Below are 12,162 nucleotides of genomic sequence, written 5' to 3' on the forward strand. Positions count from 1 at the left end.
TTTTCAATACCTTCATTGGTATTGGTACTGGTATAGTTAACAAATTGGTATTAGCAAATGTTGGTATTCCGAGCTGTGTTGACGCAACCAAACTGATAGGGTTGCTACCCCAGCTTCACCATTGGTATTTTGGGGCCAGACATGTGGCAGGCATTGAAAATGCACAGTATGTGGATCTGATCACATGATGTAGATTGCAGATTTTGTTTTTTGGTTGCTTTACAGCCAGTGCACAAAGGGCATTAACTGTGGCATGCTCTGAAATTTTGTTGAGCTTAGGTGGGGGGGGGGGGATTTACCCCACCCTTGAGGTCAAAATGGACCCTATGTTTAACGGGCGGCTCTTTTCGATGCCCTGCACGCACGCAGGAATGTGCAGCTACCCTGACCATGGAGAAATTATTCTGTGAAGTCAAGTGTGGTTGTATGTCTCGCAGATGCTGGGATGGCTCTGTCTGGCTCTGGGAATAAATTAGTTCCTGTGCTGTGAGCATGTGATATGTGCTGATCTGCAATAAAGCGGACAAGTTTCCTCAAACTTCTGACTCCTCCCCGCCATCAAGTTTCTCCCGTCCTCAGTTCTGTTACAGTCGGGAGTGTCTTCATTCCTTTTCCTGCATACCTGACATATTAAATTCACATCAGAGAGTGAAATCTCTAAAGCTCCTGTCAGCCAGTGGCACATACACTGAATAGGTTTGTTTTGTAACTATGTGGTCCCATTATAAAGGTAGACATGTGCCAATAACTGCCAAATCATGGCACTACGGCATTCATTGATTGCGTTGATACAGGTAGCAGAATGAAACTTATTTTTTTTGTCTGTGTCTGGCCAATCAAATGATGTAAATCCTTATTGGTCTGGAGCACTGTAAGGTTATTTACTTCCACTGTAAATCCTGGTAAACCATTCCATACATTAGTAAGTCTCCGAGTGGGCAAGAAGGATGTGCCTACTGCATTCAACTTAATGTTCTCTATGGGGTTCATTTTCGCCTACAAGTTCACCTTCTATTTTTTGTTAGCTTTGTCAGATAAGGTATTAGAAACATAGGTTTGATGGTGAGTATATATCTAGTCATTTACCATGGTTTGGGCTCTGCTCTGTATGTTTTCTAAAAGCATTCTTTTGTTTGTCTCCTCATAGTGCAGTAATACAATATCAGTATGTCCCAAAGTTGGTGCTTAGTCACCATACAGCCTTTTAATTCTCTCTAGGTTTGATCTATATTACAGCTGGTATGTTTGTTTGTTTACTGTTGGTAAGAGGGAGAAATGACCTGACTTGACTTTTTTGGTGTCAGTGGGTGTGACTAAAATCAACTGTCAGTATTAACATGTGTCTGCTGGCATGCTTTGCTTTTGCTAGATAAACTGGAAGCGAAAATGTAATGGCTAGCTGAAAAAATGTGCATCTTTTTTTCTTGAAAAGATAAATTACAGTCCAGTAACTGGCGGCCCTAAAGCTGAAGTCTGTGAGCTCTGTGAAAATGCCCCTCCCTCTTTTCTACCTCTCGGACTCTGACTCATTCAGTGCTCTAAAAAGTCTGAATAGCAGGGGCTATGAATAATGCTGAATGTCGGATAATGAATAACAGATACTCTTCCTTCCTCTTGCTCATAACAATCTTTAAGACATTATTTTGTTCATTTGACTGTATATACGGTTGTTTTTTCCAATTAATACATCAGTAGGGTATCTGAAAGACTATGATAAACTACACATAGATATAGAGCTTTGCAAACTGTCTTTAATTCACTTAGTCTTGTTAAATGCATGTTCCACTTAAATGCAGAGTAGCCCCAGGTCTATGCCTTACGAGTCCATGGAAGCTGACTGTCCACAATTAAAAACATATAATTGGATCCCTGTGTTTAAAAAAATTGACCTGACATGCATTTCCAAGAGTGAACTGAAGTTCTTTTCTGGTACATTGTGTCCTTCCTTTGCAGCCAAAGGATTCAATATGTGATTTGGGATAGCTGCAAATTGGTCTTGAAGCCCTTACAGGTGTTCTGAGGTATAAGGTCTGTGGATGTGAGAGTCGAGGCCGCTCTAAGAGTCGCAGGGTTTCTGCAAGGTTACCTGGCTCCCTTGGCATCTTGACTGAAGGCAGCCTGCTGGCCTGAGGCAGCTGTGAAACTGCCAGACAGCTTGAGTCGTGATGCATTGATAAACAGGAAATGCATTGCATCCAGTGTTTATGCCAGCACAAGTTCCATCCAGCAAAGTGCTCCTATGCCACCAGTATGTTCACAAAGCATTCCAGCACAACCTAATTGATTTTTGATGGATGTCTCTCATTTTATACAAGTGCATTTCCTTACTCCATCTCCAGGCAAGCCTTAACCATAAAACTTTTCAGCTGTTTGTGGTTGGCAAATATTTCAGCTTTCCATGAGTATTTTCCAAATAGCTAATTTTCTGGAACCCCTTTTGCCTTTTTTATTTTATTTATTTTAAAAATAATAACCTGCAAATAGCAAGTGATTTGTGGTATCTGAAGCTTTCATCTCTTGTACTGTCCTGTCAGCTGTAGCCTTGACCAGCTTTGTTTAATTGATTGAATGTTTCAAATAACAATAAACTATAAGAACTAATAAGATGTGACCTTGAGTGCTGGAAGTATTGTCCAGCACACACAGTTTCCATATCAACTCTCAAGTTTAGTTTAGTGTATTTCTCAGGAACAGAGTACAGTTAAAAACATACATGACAGATCATGCAATGCGTTGTACCCAGGTTATTCACAGGCTGCTTTTCAGTGGTTGGCTCAGCTGACCCTCTGATGTGATGATTTGGACATAACATTACCTTTCATGTTGTTTTGTTGTGTTGTAATTTGTAACTTGTAAAAATGTCACTGAATGGATCGTTTTGTATTTTTTTTTTTAATTTTAGAAACTGAGGGGTTCAAGATTGACACCATGGGAACTTACCACGGCATGACCCTGAAGTCTGTGACGGTAAGTCTGGCACTCTCTAGAGCTGTCGCTTTTTGGCAGGGAACTGGCAGTTGGCATGACTTCAGTTACTTGCTGGTCGGAATGGACTTTGCAGGTGTAATTGCGTACTGATTGGATTTTGAAGATGTTGCCTTGGCGAAAGATTAACTCGCACTCATGTCCCATGGAAATTCCAAAAATTTCACATAAAAATGAGCCACACTGCCACCTCAGGATAACAGTGTTAATGTTAGTGTCAGTCATTCTCACAGAAGGGGTAGAGTTGTGGTGTGTGTGTGTGTGTGTGTGTTTGTGTGTGTGCTTACATGCGAGCAAGAGGGATGAACAAGGATGGCTCTGTGGGAAAATAAACAAGTTGGATAGTGTTATGTGGCCCTGAGGTAGAACTGCTCGCTATGGGAATGGAGACATGCAAAAAACCTTGCATTTTACTTTGTGCAGGTCCGCTTTGACATATACACCCAATTTTAACAGGGCCTTTAGCTAATACAGGGGATAGTAATAAGGCTGGTGAGTAGGGCTGTCGCAGTGAAGGAATTTCCCCTGCGGTGATTTAGGGTGGCTCAACACCGCGATATGTGGTATTACCGCTTTTTTTTTTTTTTTTTTTTGCAAATTACTTCATTTATCCTGATTTTCATGCTATATAAATAAGCTTTATTGTTAGTCTATTATTAGGTATATTGTTGCTTTTTAAATGACAAAGATGACAGTTTTAAAACAAATTAAATACTGTAAAACTTCCAGTAAATGCTGAGGCATTTATTTGCTTTAATTACTTAACTTTACCAGCGTTTATTGGAGACTCGGCGATAATAGGGGACCTGCGTTTATTTCACCTAAAGCCCTCAGGCTTCTGCAAGTTATTGGTAGCTGAACTGACCAGGAAAATTCACCATGTTTTTTTTTTTTCCCCAAGTAGCCTACTTAACAAACATTATACAGCGCTCCTTGGTAGCAACTCACACAGGAATCACTAATAAAGTAAGTTAAACATTGTCATTGCAACCTATGATGGGAGAGCACAGTCTGTAAGAATAGCAGTATCACTGTGAATTTAGGCTACCATGATCTGAAAGACAGCTTGGTTTGTTCATTTATGTTTAATCTAGTTTGTGAACAGGTGAACACGCATAAGGGAAATTGAATTCACTTAAACAACCTCATTTAGCCTAACGTACAAAATTTTTTGTTTGTGTTATTTTGTTTTTTAGCCACAAAAAATAAATAGGACTACTGTAAGCATTTTAACCTACTGATCATTCATTTTATAATCACATAAAATAAATACAATTTTTCACTGTGTTTATCTGAGGCAGGCGTTTATTTCACTGAAAGGGTCATGCATACTGGCAATCATAAGAGGCCAGCATTTATTGGAGACTCAGCTATTAGTGGAAGTTTTGCAAAACTTGTTTATTGTTAAATGCAGAACACAGAAGGGCAATGAGGCGCAATAAGAACGCAAGGTGGGCTACACCCCTCTTCTCCTTTATGGGAAAAAAAGGATTAAGGGTGTACTCACACTAGGCAATCTGTACCGTGCCCGAGCACATTTGACCCCCAAAGTCCGGTTCGTTTGACTAGTGTGATCGCTACGTACCGTGCCCAGGCCTGCTTGAAGAGGTGGGCTCGGGCACGGTTCAGTTGTACTCGGGCACGGTACGCATCAGTCTGATCGCTAACCGTGCCCGAGCACGGAACTTGGCGGAACAAGACATCAATAATGCAACTGCCCCATTTAATCCGCATATATCCGCTATAGCAACAGTTAGCTGGATATCTGTTAGTTACACGCCCAGTCATAATAATTCCTTTAAACCATCATTTGATTAGCCAGCTGACGTCTTTAAATATAACAACCTGGCGACCTCCAAAATTCGATTGGTTTGTTCTGTAGATCTATACCTAAAAACAACTCTGTGATTGTGATTAGGCTACTGTAGTCTGACACAAAATATTGGTCTGTCCCTTAGGATAATGACTGAAACGTCAGCTGCCTCCATAAAAAAATCTTCCTATACGTACAGCACAATTAAATGAAAATCGCTGCATTGTATAATCGATAAATCTATAAGCCAAATGAGAGGTTACTCCAAATAAGCCAGAAAGTAAGTACAATCATGAACTCCATTGCGCTGTGCGAGAGCGCTTTTCTTCAACACAAAAAGTTGCATCTTGATGACATAAGCGTGGTCGGGCTCGGAACGTTAAGCGCAATGTGAGCGCAGGCCAGCGGGGGAGTGGGGGGGGGGGGGCAATCGTGCTCGGGCACGGTACAAGGCAACCGGGCCCAGTGTGAGTACGCTCTAAGCCTAGCCTATAGCCTAGGCTAGATATAAATTGTCAAACGAAAATAAATAAAGTAAATTGTTTAGGCTAAATCTTTTAAGTGCGCATGTGTGGTTGCTTGCCATCCCCTGCGGTTGGCTTGTCAGGACCGCGGTATTGCAATATTGCGCTTATCACGACAGCACTACTGGTGAGACTTATCATTAAGTAACACACTTCAAGTGTCTTAACTTACTAACTACATCCAAAACCAAGAAGGTTGTAGAGTAGCTAACTTGGCTGTGCTTGCAGGTTAACATATAAGTTATTACACTTTCACTGAGCAACATTGCTGTATCTGTTTATGACAGTTAATCTGCAAGTTCTCTTATATTGCAGAATAAAAGAAGTTCATACAATGACACATTTAGTTTAATACTTTTCACTTGATGTCTTTTTAAACTAGTAGTAATACTTAACACATTTTTGCTAGTTATGTCCTTATATACAAAACAAAAAAACAACACAGTGAGAACTGTAGCTACTTAATACACACCATCTCAACCAATCAGAATCAATAATTTATCTTAGCCATGGATAATTGTTTTACTATGACCAGGTAGCCAGCTTGTACAATAATGTTATACTCTGGTGAATTGCATGATTTCATCAGGTTACATTATTCATTGATAATAATAATATCATTAATCACAAATAATATTTTATTGCCATCTTCCATTGCAGCCTGAATACCCACCCCTTCAGGCTACATGTCAGCACCCCCCCCCCCCTTAATCATGAAGCTTCCCATATCTTGAGTGTAGTTTTACTCTGTATTAAAGTTTGATTAGATTATGTTGTATTTTTTCAGTTAGGTATGTTGTATCTTGCATTATCGTTATGTATCTATGAAAGTCTGTATGCATGTGTTAGCTCTTCACAGTGGGGGGCTGATGCATGTTTGAATGTGGTCAGCAGCATCATGTCTGTACTTACGCCACTTTATTAGATGCACTTTGTAAACTTCTCTGGATAAGAGCATCTGCTAAATGACAAAAATGCAAGTATATCAGTATCACACTGCAGGAGCAAGCAACAGTGTAAGTGTCATGTGTCAGGTACTGAGTTGTGTCATTTACGGATTGAGGAAATCATTGCTGCAGAGCCTTTACCCTAGCAGACTTCCTGTCATACGGAAGTGTCCCAAATCAGACGTCGTAGAGCACTTCAGTTACTAATGATAAGCATTCACTGTGTTTTTCCCTACACATTTCTAATGGCTGCTAGAGGGTCAAAGTTTGTGGCTTGAATTTTTTTAACTGTTTATTACAGAAAAAGGAACAGAAAGAACAGAAAGAGGATGTTTTTTGTCCTTCTGTATTTCAGGTTACTCTCTATCAGCTCCTGCAAATTTCAAGATATGGAGTTGGTGTCATACATTCGTTTTATAAAAACTCTTGTAGCTGGTGGATAACTGCATGGGAGCTAGTTGAATCATTAGTATATTGAACTGGTTAACTGCAAAAATGTGCACTGGGCTGTAGTCACTGTTTAACTGTGGCCTTAATATCTTTTTCAATAACATAATAATTTCTTTTGTTAGGTTACTTAGTTTTCCCGTTGTGAACACAACAGTAAATTATATTCCAATCGAGCTGATACTGAAGGTTTTTTCCCTGGAGTATAAATCACTGCCTCCTGTCCTCATTTAGCCAGGAACAGAACAGCCCCATGGTATTATCGTACTACGTACAATGCACTGTACGTAATCATCAGCCTCTGATTGATCGCTGGAAACAAATATTGGCCTCTGATCGATTGTTAGAATGCAACATATCAGGCTCTGGTGGATAACTGGAAATATTGGGGTCTGATCAATTGCAGGAAATAAGTTTTGGGGTCTGATTGATCACAGAAAGTAAATATTGGGGTGTGATTGATTACTGTATCCAGTGACAGTGTCCATTAACCCCTCCCCCTCCCCCCACAGGTCTGTTTCTGGCAGCTTCCTTCCAGGGCTTAGTTTGATTAATTGCCCTCTGTGGGTCCACTGCTCTCATAAGCCAGCCCTTTTGCACCATTAATCACTCCGTAAGACACCGGCACATTCATTTCAGTTCATAACTACCTCCGCATCTGCCAGCATCCAGGGAACAGAGCCAGCCCTGTGCTACATAATCTGGTCATCTACGCTAGTGTGTGCTCTTCTACCAGTGTGTCTGGTTATCTTCTCAAGTGTCTGTAGTTCAGTCTCCAGAATCATTGCTCCTCTGCACTACAGTGTGTACTGCCCCAAGCATCTCTGCTCATTTCAACTTTTGTGTGTCCTACCCCAGCATGTGAGAGAGAAGTCCAGACTGCTTCAATATTGCTTGTCCATCTCCCTGCGGTAACAGTGGTAAATATCACAGCAGGCCCTCATGCCTTTCCTCTGAGTATTGGGCTGAGTTGGAGCGCTCCACTCCCCCAGCCCTCTCCCCTTCGGGTGCCCTGGCTGCTGCCAGCAGCTAGCAGCCAGCAGCCAGCGCTTGCCAATGGCTTCTGCCGTGGGAAAGGGTACGGGAGATTCCTTTGCACTATTTTTGGATGAATGTCTGGCTCTCACCCACCTTGGAATGTCTCTGCGGATTGAATGTCATCATCATTACTTCTTTTTCTTCAAGCATCACATTTGATTTTACTTGTTTTTCGTTATTTTTTTCCCAGTTGTTGAAAGATGATGCACTGCCTGGACAACCCGCAAGGTTGGGAGGGTTATTTTGCAGGGAGAGTGCGGTGTGTCCTCCATCTGTTCTGCCTCTGCCCAAGGCCGCAGGTTTCATCAGAAGCGCAGCAGGTCGCTCATCTCATTAGGGACGCAAAAAGCCGCCACCATTATTTAGCTGCTTTTTTTGGTTTATCTGGATCCACACCTCACCGTGAGAGTCAAATACTACAGCCGGACCACCACATCAGTTGCACTAATTAAACCCAGGCCATGAAGCAAATCTTTAAGAAACTCAAGTTTAACTTGAGGCATATTGAGTCGGGGGGGGGGACATCTCAAATCCTTGACCACAGTCACGTTAACTTAAGAAACAGAAGTATTTCAGTTTCTTACTTTGAGTTTCATGTGTTTCATTGTCTTCTCATAGGTGTGCCAGCACTTGAAGGGTGAAAATGATGCTTTGTTTTTGTTGTGGGTTTTTGGTCACATCTCATACCTTTCCACAATGCGCTTGGCATAGAAAGACTCTGAGGCTACTTTCACAGGAAGAACAACCACCCTGCTGCAACACTCATAATCAAGATGTACTAGTCATTTTAACATTCTTAAGTTGTCTACTGTGAAAGAGGTCACACTTCCAAACTTTACTCCAGTGGTTCTTTTACACAAAAAACAGTACATATGCTATAATGAAATGTAAATATTTACCAATTTAGAACACTGCTTACAGCAAGCTGAGTATCACACCTTTTGCACTAAGAATAACAAATTGCAATTCACAAAGCATTCATATGTTTTTATAACTCAAGAGGAACTACCAAGCTGGGAAAAAGCCATAATTGCCTGTCACAGTGCTGAAAAAGTAGGAGTCAGACTGGCCACTTCCCTATTGCATGAACTGACTTGTATTACGTTTGTCCTGGTTGCGTAGTGTACTAGTAGTTGTGCTAAGGACACACAGTTTTCATTGACATTTGAAAAGATTGAGTAAAGGCGGCCAGAAAGGGGACCCGTTGAACAGGCTTCTATCCTGATTTTTGTTTGGGGTGGTGCATGCAGTCTCCTCTGCTCAAAGAGGCATTGGTAATGGGGGCCATAGTGAAGACCATCATAAAGATTTTCAGTATAGCATATATTTTCAGTATAGTATAGTGTTCACATGCAGCTGAGTCACAGCTCTGGTGATGAGGCGCAGCAGAAGTGCACCTGGTTTTATGGTTTAACCCTTTCACACGTACGATCACACCGGTGTGATTAGAACACTAGATTGAAAAAATTCTAGCTAATGTTATCTTTGAGGAAACAGTGATATAACGTTAAAAAGTATAGTAAATGCAGCGGTGAAAACTATGAGAAGCTTTATAACGCTAATGAAAACATAACGAGCCATGTAACCTAACATGCGCACTACATAGCATAAAACAAGTTACATGCGAAAGGGGTAAGCAAACCACGATCACTCACTTGGTCGATGTCTTGCAGCCTCTGCAGTGAAGTCCATCCTGCTGCCACTGTGGGGGGGGACTTAGTTTGAGATGTGACCATGCATCAGAAGATGAGGTCAGAATAAATATATTTCCATCAGACAGATGAAGAGTGTTGGACTGAGTGTGTGGATGTCAATTCATTGTCGGGTTAATGGCATTCCCTCACAGATGTTTAGCCTGTGGCTGTGCCCAGTGGGGTGTTGGAGTGACGGGGTTGGAGGCGTGCAGGTATATTCCTTCCAAAAGCAAGCATTTCCAACCTTATTTATCTTTGCTCTTACCCTTCGTACCTGCCACCCAGCTCTTTCAGTGAAACTGCTGAAGGGGTGATCCCTTCCAAGCCTGAATGCGCATAGATACGTGCATGCAAATTCCAACACTGGACCCCAGCTATTGGCAGCAAGCTGCCCCTCCCAGTGTACTCTACCAATCTCAATCCGTAAGCCACCAAGAGAGACTTCAGAGACAAGGAGGCGCTGCTCTCTGACCGTTTTTTATACACGGAAAGGTAGTTCGTTTGAAAGGTGGAGGTGTTTGTCTTAGACATTTGACGCTGTTCCTGCCACGGCACAGGTTTTGCAGGAACACATAAAGGAGTCCCTCTCCACCTCATTGCAGCAGTCATTTGCTGTGGCCCTGGTGCTGATCTTCTCTGGTCTCAACCCCCTGCTCTGCAGGCCTGCTCCGCATTAGCAAGCCTGAAGCTGCCGTGCTGCTCCCTTTCCCACTCCAGATGGAACAGAGGAAATCCAAGTGTAAAAAACCTGTCATTCCATGACTCACAGAAAGATGTTTAAATGGAAGAATTTTTTGGTATTGATTCACTGTGTAATTATTGTTATTGAGTATTATTGTTACCTTGTGTAACAGTTAACAGTTTAAAGAGTGTTTTTGTGGAGTGCTGTTATGTAACAGTGAATAGTTTAAAGCACATTTTCTGTAGTGTTGTTATACTGTGTATGGTAACTTTTTTAGGTGTCCAGTAGCCTTCTTGTTTTTCCTGCTTCTTCCTTTCATGCTTCGTTGTAACATCATCCAGTGCAGATTACAAGGCATGTCCAAGCTAGTGTAAGATAGCAGATACATTTTGTTGTGCTTACAGCCAGTTTAGATTCTGTCTTTCAGCCTTTGAATGCTGCAAATATCTTCATAATGTGACATCACTCTGATAAGGGTGTAAGAATCAGCAGTTGGCTAGGCAGTATGCCTTGTTGCATATGGTGTTTCACTCAGTGTCTCCTATAGCATGTAAACCTCATAAAACTGCAGCAGTGTGATATGGTGTCCCTTTTTGTATGTGTGTTTTGCCAGCTCAAGTGGCACTATCAGTGTGGCTAAAATCCATGCTTAATATGTTAAAATTATGTACATTTATGTCTTGCACAGAATTAAGCCTCCTTTTCCTAGCACTCTGATTTAAATTTTCAACAGTGTAAGAGGTCCTAGGGACTCTCATGTAAGTAAGGTACTCATGTAAAGTAAGATAGGTAAGTAAGGTAAACAAATGTCATTTCCCAAGGAAAGTAAACATCTCACACAGATTATGTTTTTGCTGTTGGCTGTTTGAAAGGGGAACCCTACCAAAAACAGGACAGGACAGAATTCAGTAGAAACCAATAAAAATCCAATATAATCCTCTAATGTGAAGCTGCATTACTTGCTCTAGGTGTACGTAGAGGAAATGCACAGGACATGCATAGTTTTCTGTTCATTACACCATCTACATGAGCTCAGAGCAGATGCACAGCATTATTCAAACCATCCACTTGACTTTAAGATCATTGAGTTTGTGCATGGTTTGTCTCAGGAGAGACTGAAGCCCCTTTCACAGATGCACTGGACGTCGGAACGTATCCGGCCCTTAGCCGGAAGAGCTGTATGTGAGAACGCAAATGTCCGAATCAGTCGGACCAGACATGTGATGGACTTCGTTCTGCCAGCTCCCTAGTACAATGTCCGGCTCATGTCGGAGTGAGCCCATGTGTGAATAGAGCAGGCAACGTTCCGGAGAATCCACTGCGAGGGAGTGGGCGTGTTGATGACATTTCTGTCATGCGACTGGCGCGAAACCAGAAGAATACAAACATCTGCCTCATAGTCTTTTCTGCGTGCCTGTATATTGCTTTCCACTGTTTTGTTGGCATTGCGTCCAAATACATGCTGTTTTGAGTCCAATGATCGTTAAAGAGATAGTTAGCTAAAGTTGTACTGCCAAAACTTGGCTCTTATGGTAATCAATAATGTTGATTAGTAGTTTATTACCTGGATAGTAGCTAGCTAAGCTGTAGCTAAGTAATAGTGATAGATATAGTGAGAGAGGTGAACTGGTGACCTAACATTACGTAGCGAACAACAAAAACTTACCTTCCTGTTATAATAAATGTATAATTATTATATGATTTTTTTTATAGGCTACCCAAAAGTACACTAGCTATGTTCGCCTTCTCCTCCTCCGTGCCATATTATGTGCCCGTACCACCGAAAGGCAAGATATTGAAAAGAAAACACTTCAACTTGCAAATGCTTTTCGTGAACTCGTCAACACTTTTCACTCATGAGAATGCAAGTGGCGTCTAACTGGAAAATACCACAAGGAAATGGACGTTTCTAAACTCGCAATGATTTCAAGCGACAATGTAACATACTACATATGTAATTATTAATGGTCGCATACTGGGTACTACACTGAAAAACAGCATGCAGTATACAGTATATACTTGTGTAATACGC

General features: G+C 41.5%; 1 protein-coding gene across 2 annotated transcripts in view; it reads left to right on the plus strand.

Annotated features, from left to right (window-relative positions):
* Nucleotides 1-12,162, plus strand: part of cdc73 (cell division cycle 73, Paf1/RNA polymerase II complex component, homolog (S. cerevisiae)) — a 71,363-nt gene that overhangs the window by 22,146 nt on the left and 37,055 nt on the right. For both annotated transcript variants that reach the window (XM_036553831.1, XM_036553830.1), the window contains exon 10: nt 2,903-2,967. In XM_036553831.1, the coding sequence (XP_036409724.1) occupies nt 2,903-2,967 (65 nt within the window). The remainder of the gene's footprint in view (nt 1-2,902; nt 2,968-12,162) is intronic.

Source organism: Megalops cyprinoides, chromosome 20 (assembly GCF_013368585.1).
Source record: "Megalops cyprinoides isolate fMegCyp1 chromosome 20, fMegCyp1.pri, whole genome shotgun sequence".
In the NCBI taxonomy this organism is placed as follows: domain Eukaryota; kingdom Metazoa; phylum Chordata; class Actinopteri; order Elopiformes; family Megalopidae; genus Megalops; species Megalops cyprinoides.